General features: G+C 60.7%; 4 protein-coding genes across 4 annotated transcripts; all 4 read left to right on the top strand.

Moving 5' to 3' along the window:
• Positions 1–677: 677 nt before the first annotated feature.
• On the top strand, positions 678–2,414 carry LMXM_27_0940 (conserved hypothetical protein; the record flags this gene model as incomplete). The annotated part of the gene is made up of 1 exon (XM_003876619.1): positions 678–2,414. The coding sequence occupies one exon, from the start codon at positions 678–680 to the stop codon at positions 2,412–2,414; it is 1,737 nt and encodes a 578-aa protein (XP_003876668.1).
• A 952-nt stretch (positions 2,415–3,366) lies between these two features.
• On the top strand, positions 3,367–4,599 carry LMXM_27_0930 (putative isovaleryl-coA dehydrogenase; the record flags this gene model as incomplete). The annotated part of the gene is made up of 1 exon (XM_003876618.1): positions 3,367–4,599. The coding sequence occupies one exon, from the start codon at positions 3,367–3,369 to the stop codon at positions 4,597–4,599; it is 1,233 nt and encodes a 410-aa protein (XP_003876667.1).
• A 1,954-nt stretch (positions 4,600–6,553) lies between these two features.
• Positions 6,554–7,480, top strand: LMXM_27_0920 (hypothetical protein, unknown function; the record flags this gene model as incomplete). The annotated part of the gene is made up of 1 exon (XM_003876617.1): positions 6,554–7,480. The coding sequence occupies one exon, from the start codon at positions 6,554–6,556 to the stop codon at positions 7,478–7,480; it is 927 nt and encodes a 308-aa protein (XP_003876666.1).
• A 5,607-nt stretch (positions 7,481–13,087) lies between these two features.
• Positions 13,088–16,363, top strand: LMXM_27_0910 (conserved hypothetical protein; the record flags this gene model as incomplete). The annotated part of the gene is made up of 1 exon (XM_003876616.1): positions 13,088–16,363. One exon carries the CDS (start codon positions 13,088–13,090, stop codon positions 16,361–16,363), a length of 3,276 nt encoding a protein of 1,091 aa, XP_003876665.1.
• Between the last annotated feature and the right edge of the window lie 1,423 nt (positions 16,364–17,786).

Raw genomic sequence — 17,786 nt, 5'->3', positions numbered from 1 at the left:
CTGGGGTGGAGTGGCGTGCAGCTCGTGTTTCAGGGCAGAGCAATGGGGACACGCCGAAACAAAGCCAAGACCCTTTCCTGCTTCCGTTGCCGTATTGCGGCCATTTGTACTGCTACGGCGTTCGCTCTGGTGCGGCGGTTTTCCTCCGGTTATGGGCGAACGAAAAAAAAAAGAACAAGAAAACAAAGCAAAAATCTCTCTGGTCGGCGGAGAAAGACCCGAGAGCCTGCTGCCCTGCGGGAGCCAAAGTGTGATGCGCACGCAGACAGAGATGGGGTGCTGCGCCACCGTTGAAGCTATAGTGAAGGGATGGAAGTACGTAACCGCCTGCCTGCGAGCGCGTGTGGTGCTGTGTGTGTGTAGTGGAGGCAGGGGGGGGGGACGGTCAGCGCGTGGTAGGCCGTCTATACTCTCCGCATCTTTTGAAGGTAATTTCTGCTACCACCCGCAGAGCTGATCCGCGTGCAAATCGCGCATTCAGCGACTGACCAGACTCTCGTTGCCGCTGCGTTTTTCTGTCTTCGAGGCCGTGTCGCTGTTGCATAACTTCACCCTCTCCTTCCATTTTTTTGTCATCGCTGACTGCAATCGATGCACCTTTCAACCCGTCGTCGTACTTCTCAAGAGCTCGAGTCACCGGCGTCGAGGAAAAGCGCGGGTGACGCTAATAGCGTAGCATGGGCGTCAAGGGGCTTTGGAGCTATGTGGAGCACCACAACATCCAGTACGCATTCCCCAGCAAAAATGCGCGCACCGACTGCTACGCGGTGAACCCGCGCCATCTTCTGGTGGACATGAACGCTGTGTTGCATATCGCATACGACCCCACGAGGCCGACAACTGCGGCGACGCTGCGCGCGGTGGCAGCAAAGATGAATGAGCTGCTCACGTGTGTGCGGGCGCGCGACACGCTGGTCCTCGTGTACGACGGCGTGGCGCCGATTGCGAAGCTCAAGACGCAGAAGGAGCGCCGCAACTCCCTCTCTGTGCACCCGCCTCGTCCCGCCTCAACAGTCGCATCGTCAAAGGTCCGCGGAAACAGCAGCATCCGTGTTTCACCGTGGTACACGTGCGACCCTGTGCTGGGCGACGTGCCACTGCACCGTGAGGAGATCCTCTGCGGGGCAGAGTTCGTGCTCGCCTGCGAGGAGTACATCGCAACATACCTTCAGCAGCGCAAGACCCACTACTCGTGGGCGAAGCTGATCGTAAGCGGGTGCTGCGAGCCGGGGGAGGGTGAGGTGAAGATATCTGCGCTCCTACGCAGGCTCTGGGCAGAGACAGTCGCCGATGGCAGCTACAGCCCAGACGATACCGTGACGATCGTGGGCAATGACTCGGACCTCATCCTGGTCGCCATGGTGGCTGTCCCGTACTCGTACTACACCCTGATCGACCCATTTGACCTCAGCCTCACGTCCCTGTGGGAGCTGATGAACCACTGGTCCCAGGCCGTGCCGAATCCTCCACTTCCGGCTGAGTTGCTCCCTTCCTACCGCATCGATTTTGTGTTCCTGATGCTGCTCTCCGGCGACGACTACTACGAGGGCATCGGAGGCGACAGCGTCGCGCTGTGGCGGCGGTACCACCATCTGCGCGCGAATGAGGGCTACTTCCGTCGTGCCCTGATCTCCGGACGACACCTTGAGCTGGATGTGGAGTTTCTGCGTGCGGTGCTCGTGCGTAGTGGTTCCATGGCGACACAACTCTTGCGCGTCCCGCGCAACAAGCGCAAGACGGCCAAGGCGCTTCTGCGCGGTGGCGGCGGTGGTGGTGGCGGTGGCGCCAAGGAAGGGACGCAGCTTCTAGCGGCGGCGCTATGGAGCCTGCGAAGCTATGTATTCGGTCGGTGCTCCGACTACGGCTTCTTCCCGCACCAGGAAGGACCTCCGTCCGTGGGCTCGTTGCGTGCTGCCGCGCAAGTGCGGGGGCTGAGTCGGAAGATCGGCTGCGATGCCGCCGAAGGGGCAGCCAACGGGAAAGTAGAGGAGGTGACGAGGTCTGTCGGCCCCGTCTTTGCGCCGCTTGAGCAGTGCATCGCCGTGCTGGGTATTCGTGGCCGCTTCTCACTTGAGCTGAGCCGCGCCATTCGAGTGAGCACTAAAGACGATGGACACAGGCTGACGACGAGCACGTCTATCGGGCTTCTGACAGAGACAGTAAAGAATATCATGGCATCTGTGGACACATCGCGACTAACGGAGGCGGAGCGGCGGTTGAGTCATTGCCCCAGCGCAGGAGCCAAGGATGACGATGAAGATGTCGCTGCTTTCATGGGGCTGGCCGACATCCTTTCCCGAAAGGCGGCTACTGAGAAGGAGAAGCGACCCAATCAGTCCGACGAGGCACACCAGGCGAGGACAGAGTGTAGCGATGGTGAGAACGACGAGGACGACGGGGCGGCATCAGCGTAAGAAAAACAAACAAACAAAAGAAACGGTGTTGTTTGGTGGGCATGCCAGACACGTTGCTGCATCGCTGTTGTCCCCCCCCCCATGCCTTGCATGACTCCTTTGCGGCTGCTGATGCCTGCGGCCTCGTCGCCTTTATCCGCCCGTGTAAGTGACTGCCGCTACGCACGCCTTGCCACAGCACGGATGCACGGCATCGCGTAACCCTCTGTCCCTCACCTCATCACAGGGAGAATAATGCACTTGGTCGGCAACCGTTTTTTACAAACCGGCAAGCCGGATCGCCCAACGACGAAATAATAATAATAATAGAGATGACTGCACGTGCCCCTACGGCTGTTGGCGCTCGAACACACGGTGCGGCTCCTTCCTCTTCGGCTGTGATAGAGCTTGCTGCGTTGTCCCCACCTTCTGTGTTGAGGGACGACTGACGGGACTGCTGCGTTGTTGCGCTGCCCGGTGTGAGACACACGCGAACAGGCCACCCTCCCTCCCCCTCTCTCTGTATCAGCAGTTGGGGTCGCTTTGCTGATTCGCCTCAGGCGACGTACGTGCATGTCTTTCGCGGAGGGGGGGGTTCGTCCAGCAATGATTCGCCAATATCTGTCTCTTCTCTCATCTATATGCACACATATCCGTATCGGCCATACGCGAACGGCACGCACTCCTGCACACCACCCCCTGCGCACATCCCATGCCTCTCTCTCCGGTTGATTCGGATGCCCTTCCCCCAGTCGTCCCTCATCAACACCCTTCATTCATTAGCATTCTTTGGCCTCACAGTGCGTTTATCTTTCCCCTTCTCCTTTTACGGGTGCTTCGACCTTGTGTTGGCCGCTAGTCAGTACTGTCTTCGTTTCCTGTCGGTCGCTCTCCCTCAGCGCCTCTCTGCTCGTGTGTCTTTCTCGCTCGATAGGTTGTGTCATCGCTCTCGCCGCTCATCTGATTTCGTATCATGCGTCGTGTGCTGCAGTCGTCGCTGGGCCGCCGCCCCGCTACGTGCGGGTGGACAGCGGCCGCCACCATGACGTCCGCGAGCCGTGCCTTCATGGATCTGTACAACCCAACACCTGAGCACGCGGCCTTGCGTGAGACCGTGGCCAAGTTTTCTCGTGAGGTGGTCGACAGGCATGCCAGGGAGGACGACATGAACGGCCACTTCAACCGCGACCTCTTCGAGCAGCTTGGCGACCTGGGTGTAATGGGTGTGACAGTTCCCGAGGCGGACGGCGGCGCCGGCATGGATGCTGTGGCTGCTGTGATCGTCCACCACGAGCTCTCCAAGTATGACCCCGGGTTCTGCCTAGCCTACCTCGCTCACTCCATGCTCTTTGTGAACAACTTTTATTACAGCGCTTCGCCGGCGCAGCGGGCGCGGTGGCTGCCTAAGGTGCTCACGGGCGAGCACGTTGGCGCCATGGGCATGTCGGAGCCGAGCGCTGGCACCGATGTGTTGGGAATGCGGATGACCGCGAAGAAGGACAGCAACGGCAACTACGTGTTGAACGGCAGCAAGATTTGGATCACGAACGGAACAGTCGCCGACGTGTTTCTCATCTACGCCAAGGTGGACGGCAAGATCACAGCCTTCGCGGTAGAGCGCGGCATGAAGGGCTTCACGCAGGGCCCGAAGATTGACAAATGTGGCATGCGTGCCTCTCACATGTGCCAGCTCTTCTTCGAGGACGTCGTGGTCCCGGCGGAGAATTTGCTCGGTGAGGAGGGCAAGGGCATGGTGGGCATGATGCGCAACCTAGAGCTGGAGCGCGTCACCTTGGCTGCCATGGCGGTCGGCATCGCGGAGCGCTCTGTAGAGCTCATGACGTCATATGCCTCAGAGCGGAAAGCGTTTGGCCAGTCCATCTCTAACTTCGGCCAGATCCAGCGCTACATCGCAGAGGGCTACGCCGACACTGAGGCGGCGAAGGCACTGGTGTACTCGGTCAGCCACAACGTCCACCCAGACAACAAGAACCGTCTAGGCAGCGATGCCGCCAAGCTGTTTGCCACACCGATTGCCAAGAAGGTCGCGGACTCGGCGATCCAGGTGATGGGTGGTATGGGGTACTCGCAAGGTATGCCGGTTGAGCGACTCTGGCGCGACGCGAAGCTGCTGGAGATCGGTGGCGGTACCATCGAGGCACACCACAAGAACATCACCAAGGATCTCCTGAAGGGGCACAATTAGACGCGTAGATGCAGGGGGAGAGGCGCTCCTTTCCACTGTACATGAGGTGCGTCGAAGGGAGGCGGCGCGGGACGAGGCTGCTGCTGCACCTTGGGGTCGCCACCCACCGTCGTGGCCACCGCCACGTTCCTTATCGACGCCTTCACTGTGCCCGTGGAGTCTCTCTCTTCGCTGATCACACGCAAGGGGGGGGCGTGTCACCCTACTTTTAGGCTATCACAGGAACGTATCAACCGAACACCGACCGATGCATACTCGCTCACACAGATGCAAAAAAAAAACGAACAACTCCGTCCAATGCGCGCTCTGGGTAGGCGGCGGGGAGGGCGGCCATGGGAGGGACGGACACGGCGACGCCGCTCGCTATCTCACAGGGGCGTGCGCCATTTAGGCAGTCCACCTTTCTTTTTTTTTCATGTACGCTATGCCCGTGCCACGGCGAAGAAGGGGGTGCAGGGGTGTTGGGGCGGTGTCCAGAACGGAGCACGTGCATGCATGTGTAGAGGGGCCGTTTTTAGCATGAGAACAGCGAGTCTCTCCTCAGACGCCACCGTCTCTCCCCTTTTCTTCTGCCCGCTCCATCCTTCTCCGCTAGGGAGGGGAGTGGGGGGGGTAGGGGCGGCACCCCTCAGTGCGTGGTGTCGCAGGGCCCAGCACCAACGACGTAGGGGAGGTCAGAGCGATGTATCGCTGCTGATGTCGCTGGTGAGGTTGTGGACGGCGTGGCGTCGGAGCGGCCTGCGACGGCGGACACCATTGTGCCGTCCACATGATGGGGACAGAGTGCCAGCGTGACTCGAACACATCTCACCCACCCCCTCCCCGGCCCCTCACTCTGCCCACTGGTGCAGGGGGCCTGCGCCACTCTCGAGGAGGGTGCGGCACGTGGGGACCGGCGCAATGGGTGTGTCTGTGCCGAGCTTTGGACGGAGGCCGCACCGAGATGACTGGGTCAGCGCAATGCTGTACCGCGTGTGCCCAGGGCTGCTGCGCGCCAGGCCATGTGCGCCTGTGCGACGGGGCCCGGCTGGGGTGGAGTGGCGTGCAGCTCGTGTTGCAGGGCAGAGCAATGGGGACACGCCGAAACAAAACAAAAGAAAGTGTGAAGGGGCAAAGCAGCTGGGGTATGACAGCGAAGTGGTCTGTGTGCACTTCTATGAGACTCACTCGGATTTTGATCATCTTCGCGCAGCAATTTGGCTTTCACGCCTTCCTCGTTTCTTTCCTGGCAACATGGCTGTCGGTGGTACGCAGCAAACATGGGCGTGCGCCGCTGTATGCGTGCCTTGCTACGGTCGCGAGAACGCCCTCTTTCAGCGATGTGATTGAACCTGCTCAGCTATCGCGCACCGTTGTGCGGACACACTGTGCAACTACTCACTCACGCGCACCTGCTTCCCCGCTGATCGCACCATGGCCCCCTCCCCTGTTTCACTGATGCTGACACGCCGCGAGCACGCACTCATACACACACGAAGAGACCACACACACACACAAACACGAAACCCCCAAAACATTTTTTTCAACTCTGTCAGCCATCAAGGCCTTTCTCTTTTTTATCTCGTGTTGGTGTGACGTTTCAAGTCTGCCGGTCTGCCTTGTCCTCTGTCCCTTCTGATCTGCAGCACATCCATTGACCACTTCTACGCCCATCCTTCCCCCCTACCTCACCACCAGTGCGGTTGTCTTGCGCGCCTTCATCGTTGTCCTCTCTCCTCCTGATCGCATCTGGAGGCAGCGCATCACGAGGAAAACATCTGTGGACGGTCGAAGGCCACGCTCAGGGACGGGCATACCCTTATACTCGGTCGACTGCGCGCAACAGCGGACGGTACGATCGTGCATCCATTCACGAGCTCACATACACGTGCGCCCCGTCGTTTTCTCCGTCTAGAGTGGGCAACGATCCCATTGCCACCGGAACGTGAATAAATACTTTTATACCCTCAAGCGCATGGAATCTCTCTCCCGTGCTGTTGCAGCCGTTACGGCGACATCCCTCGCCCTTTCGGGAACCTTGATGGTTGTGGCGGCGCTTGTGCTGTTCATTGCAGCGCACCGCAACGACAACTACTCGTGGGTGGACCGATCGTGGTCTATTCTACCGGTGGTGTACACGTGGATCCACGTATACTACACACACCAGCAGGCACGCGAGGCCGCTGTGAGGCGAGCCGCAGGGCAGTCGTTCCCGCTGAGCACCGCAACCCTCTTCGGCCTCGTCATAACGGTGTGGGGGTGCCGACTGAGCTTCAACTTCTTCCGCCGCGGCGGGTATGCCCGTGGTGGCGAGGACTACCGGTGGAGTTACGTACACACGTGGCGTATCTTCGCCTGCTCGCCCGTCGTGTGGACGCTCTTCAACTTCTTTATCATTTCCTTCTTTCAAACATGGCTGCTGTGGGCCATCACGCTGCCTGTCATGCAGTTTCCAGCGAGGCCGGCAACGGCGAAGGAGGCTGCATTTGGGGTGATGCTGCTGGCTCTCGTTACCTTTGAGACGATCTGCGACGAGCAGCAGTGGCGGTTTCAGTGCGCGAAGGTGCGTACGCCGCGCCAGGCCCCTTACTGCTACGGGTTCTGTGTCACAGGTGTCTTCGGCTACAGCCGGCACCTAAACGTCTTCTGTGAGGCGTCGCTCTGGGTGATGTTGGCGGTGGCCGCGCGCAGCTGTGGGACAGCGCCGATGTCGTGGTGGCAATGGTCTGGGTGCACCATGCTGGCGCTGCTCATTCTATTCTCGACAGCCATGATCACGGAGAAGCTGACCGCTAAAAAATACCCCGGCTATGCCGTGTACCAGTCCATCACGCCCATGCTCTTCCCTTCCCTCTATTCGACGTCGGGGAAGGTGTTGTTGGCGCTAAAGAAGATGAGGTAGTAGCCAGGCCATACGCCGTTTCCTCGAGGTTATATATATATTTCCCTCTTACTACCGCTGAAGCTGGGACCTCTGCTGCTGCACTTGCAGCGGTCGCGCGGCCCCTGATGCCGCCCAGGACCTCACCACGGTATCACACGGCCCAGCACCCACTGGGTGGAAAGGCCAGAGACCCTGCAGCCTGCCCGCGGGTAGCGCTGGCGGGCTCCTCGGTATCGGCGGGCAGGTATGGGCTGGCGCTGTGCCGGGGAGACTTGCCGTCATGATGATCACCTCTGCAGCAGCGCACGACGAATCGTGTCGACAATCCGGCACATGTTGGAGGACGAGATGCATACCCATCAGCCCCCACCCACAAAGAAAGTGCGTGCCCGGGAAACATGCGGCATCTCCTGCGTGCGGCCGGGGTGGAACGATGCGGCGCCGATGCGGGCGGCATGACGTGAGCGCCCTCGAGGTGTGCACGACCGAGCCCGCCAGACTCCCATGTAAAGTGTCACCACGCCATATGACGGCGTGCCGCGGCACGAAGCGGCCGAGGGCGAAACATGGCGCACCGGCAGGGCAGAGGGTCTGAGAGGGTCCTGACCTGCGGCTGGCCCACTTCCTCGCTGGGCTCCTCCTCCATGCACTTACATCCACCGCCTAGTGCCCGCACGACAGGCGCCACTGCCTCTGGTCTCGAGCAGAACCCCGGACGCGGCCCGGGCGGGTCACGGCATGCAGTCCCGCCAGGTCGGCCTGGCGCCTATCGCGCAACACGTCCCCGGGGAAGGGACGAGGAGGGACAGGAAGAGCCGGCTGGACGCGCGGCCCGATCGGATGGCGGGCGGTTCGCCGTGGTGCAACAGTCGCTGGCGAGCTGTGGCTGTGTGCGCGTATGCGTGTGGACTTGCTCGTGGAAGTGAGATGGACATGTTAGAGAAACTCGAGAAACTGCTGCGAACTTACCTGCAGAGCAGATCCGCTGTAGGGTATGTGGAGAGGGTGTGTCGCACATGCTTCGCCGCCATCGTGAGCTGTGAGAGTTGTTTGCGTGGCCATGGGACCGGAACCACTTCACCGAAGAGTGCGTTTCTTTTTCGCCGTCAGCGCGCGCCGATCTGAAATCCATCATTCCTTTCGGGGATCACGGTTGCCCCTTGCAGCTACAGTTGCTGCGGGTGCTTCGCTGCACCAGGGCCTTGTGTGGTCAGCGCTTCCTCTGTGGCTTTTGGCAGAATTCCTCCTGGATTTCTCACCCCCACGACATGTTACACTGCCTAATACCCCCTTCCCTCCCCTCCTTTCCCCTCCCCGCTGCTCCATCCGGCGCCCAGCACCACCCTTGCTTTCCCAAACGGCGGACAGAACCAATGGGAGGACAGCGGATGAGTGTCTGCGCGCCGGTTCCCAGGGCAAGCATGAGACCCTTCCACCACACATGGACCACCCACGCTTCCATTCCATTTCGATGTTCGTTCCCTTTCCCGAGCCCTTCCCCCGTGCTGCCACGTACAGTACTTTTCGCTACTCTCAGACACGAATCAAGGATAACGTAGGGGACACCTGACAACAGCACCAGCATGCCCCAGGCCCGGCTGAGTCGGTGAACTGGAGCGCGAGAAGGCGACATGAGATGTAAAATAGCATGAAGTCAGCCTTCTCTCACAGCAATCTGCTCACAAACACAATGTCCCTCTGTGATAACGAAGCTTATTCACAGCACGCCATGAATGACTCTGGCATCCCTAACAAGGAGAACTTTATCGCGACAAGTGCGTGGAGCACAAATCATCTCTCTCACAAGATCTTGGATGCCCTGATCCATATTCTGCCAGTGCCTCGAATGGTGGGTGCATCATCCCACGCAAGTCCTTGTCCTGTTGTGCCAGAGTGCGCGCTGCCCCACTCCCCGCCCCTTTGCCGCTCCGCGAGGCGCATGCACGTGATGAATGCTATTCACATAGTTTCCTGTCAGTCCGAGCACTGCATGAGGACATAACCCTTCTCAACTCAGCTCACACTGACGCGGCGCTGTCGCGTGTCGAGGGCTTGCGTGCACGTTTGTGGGTGAAGAGGCGATGGCGATGGCGCGGGCGGCAGCTTCATCTTGACCTGTCTGGCACCTGTCTTTACAACTGTCAGTGACAGAACACGCCCGAAAGTTCAAGAGAGACAACGAGAGCGGGGGGCGAGGGCGCTTCGCGAGTTCCGCCGCGCGGGTACCGCGCTGTCACTGCCGCCATGTGCGCGCGTGCGTCGGCGCGGGGTGTCTCTGTCGCACAGCCCCCTTTCTAGGCCGCCGCACAACTCCCTTGGAATGGTGGGTGCATCATCCCACGCAAGTCCTTGTCCTGTTGTGCCAGAGTGCGCGCTGCCCCACTCCCCGCCCCTTTGCCGCTGCGCGAGGCGCATGCACGTGATGAATGCTATTCACATAGTTTCCTGTCAGTCCGAGCACTGCATGAGGACATAACCCTTCTCAACTCAGCTCACACTGACGCGGTGCGGGTGTTGCTGTGTGCTTGCGCGTGTGCGTGTGCGTGTGCCGCTGAATGATGCACTCATCTATGTTGGTCCAAACAGTTTGACTGGCGCATGAGAAGATACACATACAAATCACCTTTCGGCTGACGTGTGTGGCGCGCGCGCGCGTGCGGGCTGCTGCCCGCTGTCCTGCCTGCGTGTGCCTGCGTGTGCCTGCGTGTGCCTGGAGCGCGTGCGTGGTGGCCCTGATGGAGAAGCAATCATTTCTGTGCGCGAGCGACGCTATGAGCGCACATTTCGAGCCAAAAATAAAACTCAACAGGTCTGAGATGCCGCCACGCGCGTGCGTGCGTGCGTGTGTGCAAGGAGTGCATTGAGTCCTACCGCTCCCCACCAGTAAGCGAGTGGGAGCATCAACTCTCCTAGATGCGGCGCGACGGGGTGCCGCGCCCTTGGCATCCCCACCGCTACCCGCCCCCCGCCCCTTTGCCGCTCCGCGAGGCGCATGCACGTGATGAATGCTATTCACATAGTTTCCTGTCAGTCCGAGCACTGCATGAGGACATAACCCTTCTCAACTCAGCTCACACTGACGCGGTGCGGGTGTTGCTGTGTGCTTGCGCGTGTGCGTGTGCGTGTGCCGCTGAATGATGCACTCATCTATGTTGGTCCAAACAGTTTGACTGGCGCATGAGAAGATACACATACAAATCACCTTTCGGCTGACGTGTGTGGCGCGCGCGCGCGTGCGGGCTGCTGCCCGCTGTCCTGCCTGCGTGTGCCTGCGTGTGCCTGGAGCGCGTGCGTGGTGGCCCTGATGGAGAAGCAATCATTTCTGTGCGCGAGCGACGCTATGAGCGCACATTTCGAGCCAAAAATAAAACTCAACAGGTCTGAGATGCCGCCACGCGCGTGCGTGCGTGCGTGTGTGCAAGGAGTGCATTGAGTCCTACCGCTCCCCACCAGTAAGCGAGTGGGAGCATCAACTCTCCTAGATGCGGCGCGACGGGGTGCCGCGCCCTTGGCATCCCCACCGCTACCCGCCCCCCCCGCCCCTTTGCCGCTCCGCGAGGCGCATGCACGTGATGAATGCTATTCACATAGTTTCCTGTCAGTCCGAGCACTGCATGAGGACATAACCCTTCTCAACTCAGCTCACACTGACGCGGTGCGGGTGTTGCTGTGTGCTTGCGCGTGTGCGTGTGCGTGTGCCGCTGAATGATGCACTCATCTATGTTGGTCCAAACAGTTTGACTGGCGCATGAGAAGATACACATACAAATCACCTTTCGGCTGACGTGTGTGGCGCGCGCGCGCGTGCGGGCTGCTGCCCGCTGTCCTGCCTGCGTGTGCCTGCGTGTGCCTGCGTGTGCCTGCGTGTGCCTGGAGCGCGTGCGTGGTGGCCCTGATGGAGAAGCAATCATTTCTGTGCGCGAGCGACGCTATGAGCGCACATTTCGAGCCAAAAATAAAACTCAACAGGTCTGAGATGCCGCCACGCGCGTGCGTGCGTGCGTGTGTGCAAGGAGTGCATTGAGTCCTACCGCTCCCCACCAGTAAGCGAGTGGGAGCATCAACTCTCCTAGATGCGGCGCGACGGGGTGCCGCGCCCTTGGCATCCCCACCGCTACCCGCCCCCCGCCCCTTTGCCGCTCCGCGAGGCGCATGCACGTGATGAATGCTATTCACATAGTTTCCTGTCAGTCCGAGCACTGCATGAGGACATAACCCTTCTCAACTCAGCTCACACTGACGCGGCGCTGTCGCGTGTCGAGGGCTTGCGTGCACGTTTGTGGGTGAAGAGGCGATGGCGATGGCGCGGGCGGCAGCTTCATCTTGACCTGTCTGGCACCTGTCTTTACAACTGTCAGTGACAGAACACGCCCGAAAGTTCAAGAGAGACAACGAGAGCGGGGGGCGAGGGCGCTTCGCGAGTTCCGCCGCGCGGGTACCGCGCTGTCACTGCCGCCATGTGCGCGCGTGCGTCGGCGCGGGGTGTCTCTGTCGCACAGCCCCCTTTCTAGGCCGCCGCACAACTCCCTTGGAATGGTGGGTGCATCATCCCACGCAAGTCCTTGTCCTGTTGTGCCAGAGTGCGCGCTGCCCCACTCCCCGCCCCTTTGCCGCTGCGCGAGGCGCATGCACGTGATGAATGCTATTCACATAGTTTCCTGTCAGTCCGAGCACTGCATGAGGACATAACCCTTCTCAACTCAGCTCACACTGACGCGGTGCGGGTGTTGCTGTGGGCGTGGTTGGCGTTGTTTTTGGTTTTAGGTTGTGTGTGTGGTGTGTAATTTTGTTCGTCTCAGAAGTTGTACGCAAGCATATTCTGTTGTAGTTTGTAAGGTATCGGCCATGGTCGCTGTGGCAAGTGTGACGGCGCTGGTCAGCAAGAGGTGTGCGCGTGTGTGATAGCAGGGTTGATCAAAATATGGATGTGGTTCTCGGTGTCTCGCTCTTGGCACCATACGATCCCAGGGAAGTGGTCGGGCAGGAGTGCATGGGTAGCCTACCGCGCACCCGGTCATATGAATGGCTGCACCCATATCGCACGTCGTGTGCTTCTACTAATGTATGCTTTTTCATCTCCTTGTTTTTTTGTTTGGCTTGACGCGTTCGCGTTATGGGGCTCCCTCAGGCTGCGGAGTGCACACAGACATACCTCGTATCGTTGCAGTGAGCGCCCAAGCGGGTGCGTTTTATGTGGGTAAGCGGCGGTGAACACCTTTCTTTTGTGGCTGGTGCGGGTGTTTTCCTCGCCTCTCTCACTGGTGTTGCAGCGGCACATATTGGCCAGCAGTGCACCTGTTCTCTGTGGCGTAAGTGCCGCAAGGGGTTCACTCGCTGTTCGCGCTTCCCGGTCTTGTGGCTGCCCATTTGGCGTGTAAGCTCTGTTGCTGAGCTCTTGAGGCAGTCCACAAGAACGCCTTCGTAGCCGTGTCTCCCCGTGTGTGCAGTCGCCGCTGGTGTCCTACGGTGGCGCTTCCAGTCAGAAGAGGCGGCACATACCCCACGGGCAGTCGCGCATGCGATAGAAAAGCTTGTACCCTGAGGTGGCACTCTCAAACTACGCTCACATCGACGCCAATTGAATCCTCCACAACACACGCGCGGGCAGAGGTGCCGAAGACGGCAATGGCGCAGGCGGTGCCACATGACAGCCGGAGCAATGTTGAAGCCTTGCATGACCCCGTGGCACCGCATTTCGAGCTTGTCACATACCCACTCTCTGATAGCCAGGACGCTATCGAGGATGCCGATTGCCAGGGCGGTGTTTTGGCGGTACTGCGCCGCAGTGGGCGGCTGGAAGTGCGCGACGCTGAGGAGGACCGCGTGCTGCTCCGCACACTCGTACGTAACCCTCACAAGGTCTTTGTGCATCCCCAGGGCACCTACGTTGTGGTCACTGCCTCTGACGGTGAGGTGAGTTTGCAGAACACGTTCAACGCACGCATGTGCGCCACCGCTCAGCTACAAGCGACGGACGTTCTCGGTACCGTTGCGCAAGGGTCGCAAGGTGTCGTCGTCGGTGAGTGCGTGGGCTGGCTCCCACAGGACAGCTATGGGGTAGCACCCGAAGACTACCCGGAAGCGTCGGGAGCCCGTGCCCTGTCTGCTTCCAGGACGCAAGGGTCGTCAACAGCTGGCGCGGCCGAGTGGAGCTGCTTGATGGGGGTGAACAAGGGTAGTGCCATCTTTGCTCTTCACGTATGCGTCAGCAGCAGTAACCCCAACCGGCTGAAGATGCGAGCTGTGCTGGCGTGGTCGCTGCCGTCTCCCGCAAGCTGTGCCTTCCCGATCTGCTCCATTGCGTTCGCGGCGATGGGGGGCGACGGCTGCGTTCTTCTCATTTCGACAGCCATCAATCTGCACGAAGCACACAGCAGCAGTATTGCCGCTCCGGGCCCTTTGTTTCACGCACTGAAGTCGGGCACCGTCAAGCTGCGCACGCAGACGGTGCCCCTGTACGCAGGCTCCGCCTCCGCACCGGAGGCGAACGGGCGGGTGCTTCTCTACCGTGGTTCCTATGCCGCCGCGCCGCAGTCGTACGTCTGGAACAGCGCCGCTGGCGTCGTTCATGGACTGTTTAACCGCGACGTTTCGACTGACATGGTGGACGAAAATGAGCGGCTGCTCTTTCGAACTTCGTCCGTCTCCGAGAGATCCGTACTCTCGGTGGATGAGGAGGGGGCGCGCGTGAATGAGCAGTCGTTCTCGCTCGCTAAAGTCGCAGACGGCACTGACGCGGCCGCGTCTGGAGTGGACAGGGCCGCGTTGCCGCCGTCAGCCGTCCCCATCGCAGTGGTCCCGACAGCGTTTCACATGATTGTGCTCTACCCGCGGCGGTGCATCGTGCTACACCAACCTCCTGGAGCGTCGTGGCGCAGTTCTGCCGATAGCGGCGGCGCGGCAGACCGCTTCGCTCCGCCGCTGCCTGCTGAAGTGGTGCAGCGGATCCGCTTCGACCCGTTCCGGGCATCGTCGCCGCCGTCCTCTGAGCTGTGCGGCGTCATCCACGACTCCGAGGCGCGCCGATTTTTCCTCTTCAGCCGCACGCATCTCTGGGAAGTGCTCATTGAAGACGAGGCGCACCAGCAGTGGCGCCTCTTTCTCGAGCGCGGCCGTGACACGCAGGCGCCCTTGGCGGTGCGCAAGCGCTACATGGATGCGGCATGCCGACTTGCCTTCTACTCGGACACTCAGCGCAACCTCTGTCTCTTCCACTGCGGCCAGTTCTTCCTCGACTGCGGAGCCACGCGCCACGCCATTGCCCAGTTCGCCAAGTGTGACTGGTTCGAGGACATCTACGCGCTGTTGACGGTATACCGCAACACAAACGTGCGCACCGCGTTTGTGGAGGCTCGCTTCCGGTTTCTGCTGTCGCATCTCGCCTCGCTGGACGACTGGGCGCCGCAGCTGACGAGCATGTTCGTGATTCTCATGCTCGCGAAACTCGATCAAATCGCGCGCAGCGTCCCGGCTTCCGCCGCCGCCGAGGCGGATTTTCACAAGTTCCTGCTGAGCACAGTGGAGCAGTGCGGCGTCTTCCTGAAGGAGAAGGCGGTGTATGAACTGGTGTTGCGCCTGCTGGAGGAGCAGGGTCGGCCCGAGAGCGCATTGACATTCGCACAGGCAATGCAACACACACGCTACGTCGTCGCCTCCCACATCGTCCAGCAGCAGTTCGACGAGGCTGTCAAGGTCCTCGGCGCGTGTCACGGTTCTGTTGCCCGTCTGCAGCCCTGGTACGAGTTTACGTCCGTACTGATCCAGCATCGACCGGTGGCCCTGACGACGGCGCTGCTGCGTGCCCTCACCAAGGAAGCGCGGGCGGGTCGGGTGCTTCCTCTGCAGATGGAGCGGCTGATGCCGTCGTTTGTGCGCTATGATGTCTCCATGAACGAGGTGGCCGACAACACGGAGCATCAGGTGGTGGTGCTGCTCGATCAGTGCATTCACCGCTACGACTGCTCTTCGGGTGCAGTGCACAACTACTACGTCCGCCTGCTTGCGCAGACGCACGATGCCGTGCGCCTCGATGACTTTATCAGCACCTCACTCTTCCTTGACACGGGGTACGCACTGCGCATGTGCCTGGAGCACGGCTGCACGACCGCCGCAGTGGCCCTATACAAACACATGCATCTCTACCGTGACGCCGTCACTACCGCCCTGTACGCGCTTCGCGAGCGGCGCAACAGTGGCAGCGGCAGCTCTGACGAGGACGAGAGCATGGCCGCGCGGTCGGAGGACAAGGATGTGCTGCCGGGGCTTGTCGCCGCCGAAGACACGCTGCGCGGACTTGTCGGGAAAGTCGGCAAGGACGAGCTTCGCCAACTGTGGGTGCTTACTGCGGAGCAGGCGCTCGCCAGCCACAACGTTGCCGCGGCCCTCGCGGTCGTGCAGGAATCGGGCGGCGTTCTCCGCACTGAAGATGTTCTCCGTAAGATCGAGGACGTGAATCTCATCGACGATTTTCGGGACGTCATCTGCGAGTACTTCGACACCTACGCGGATCAGAAGCGGCAACTCAGCCGAACGCAGGACGAGGTGTACCAGACCGCCGAGGACGTGAAGAAGGACCTGCGGCAGGCGCGCGAACAGTTTGGATACATTACAGCGAGCCAGCGCTGTCCGCTCTGCCACCGCAAACTGCTGCAGAGCAGCGCGCCGTACTTTGTGTACCCCAACTGCGGTCATGTCGTGCACGAGGTTTGTGCTGTGTCGCGGCTCGAGTCTATGGGTGGCCTGGAGACATTCCTGGCTGACGAGGGCATTGCGCCTCACGTACTCGACGGCGTCCGCGACGTTCACCAGCTCGCGGAGCAGGACTGTGTGCTGTGCGGCGAGGCCATCGTTGTGGAGGTCGACATCCCGTTGTTTCAGAAGGACGCTTCTTGGGATTGTTAGTTCATGAAATTCTTTTCCATCCTTTGCTGCGCGCGGGGCGGCTTTTCGCAGGCCTGGCCCGCCGCTTGCGGGCTTGGCGCGCTCCCGCCTTTTTTTGGCTCCCGGGGCTCGGCGTGCGCGGCGCCCCGTCTTCTTCTCGGCCCCCCCAAAGCCACCGCCCCCCTTCCCCCGCCCCTGCCCTACCTCCACCCCCGGCCGAACCCGCCCACCGCCGCCCCCCCCCGGGCCGCCAAAACCCATCACCGGGCCCCCAGCACCTTTGCGGCCCCTCCCACGACCGCCACGCACGCGCTCCAGGCACACGCAGGCAGGACAGCGGGCAGCAGCCCGCACGCGCGCGCGCGCCACACACGCCAGCCGAAAGGTGATTTGTATGTGTATCTTCTCATGCGCCAGTCAAACTGTTTGGACCAACATAGATGAGTGCATCATTCAGCGGCACACGCACACTCGCAAGAGGAGAGCTACCCGCAGCGCCTCAGCGATAGTATTCTAGCGGAAATTTACACAGGCACGGAGAGGGATTACTGACCCTCACGCCCAGGGAATTCCGCGGCTTATGCTACTTGAAGAGGATTTGTAATGAAGAAACGCACCGTGTTGTTGCGGGACCGTTAGTTGGCCTTCCACCCCTTCCAACACCACCATGACCACTTTGATGCTAGCGTCGGAGCAGGTGTACATGCGCGATGGTGTCGTAAGGGAAACAGAAAGGATAGAGTGTCGGTTGAGATTAGCCCGCAATGGGAATGATAAGCAGGTGTCTGCACTTTCAACTGTTACGCTGCGCTCCCTGATAACGAAGGGGGTTCACCCCTCAGTGCGTGATGTCGCGGGCCCCGGCACACACCCTGCACTCTGTGTGTGTGTTTGTGTGTGGTGGAAAGTGAGCCAGCCCTCCCCCACCCCCAACCCCTGCCAAGTGCCCCAGCCGCCTCGGGTGGTGTCGCAGGGCTCAGCACCAACAACGTAGGGGAGGTCAGAGCGATGTATCGCTGCTGATGTCACTGGTGAGGTTGTGGACGGCGTGGCGTCGGAGCGGCCTGCGACGGCGGACACCATTGTGCCGTCCACATGATGGGGACAGAGTGCCAGCGTGACTCGAACACATCTCACCCACCCCCTCCCCGGCCCCTCACTCTGCCCACTGGTGCAGGGGGCCTGCGCCACTCTCGAGGAGGGTGCGGCACGTGGGGACCGGCGCAATGGGTGTGTCTGTGCCGAGCTTTGGACGGAGGCCGCACCGAGATGACTGGGTCGGCGCAATGCTGTACCGCGTGTGTCCAGGGCTGCTTCGCGCCAGGCCATGTGCGCCTGTGCAACGGGGCCCGGCTGGGGTGGAGTGGCGTGCAGCTCGTGTTGCAGGGCAGAGCAATGGGGACACGCTGAAAGCATAGGAAGCAAATTATCTTTTCGATAGTGA

The sequence above is a fragment of the Leishmania mexicana genome, chromosome 27, assembly GCF_000234665.1.
Source record: "Leishmania mexicana MHOM/GT/2001/U1103 complete genome, chromosome 27".
Taxonomy (NCBI): Eukaryota; Euglenozoa; class Kinetoplastea; order Trypanosomatida; family Trypanosomatidae; genus Leishmania; species Leishmania mexicana.
This window is presented reverse-complemented; position numbering and strand designations above follow the sequence as displayed.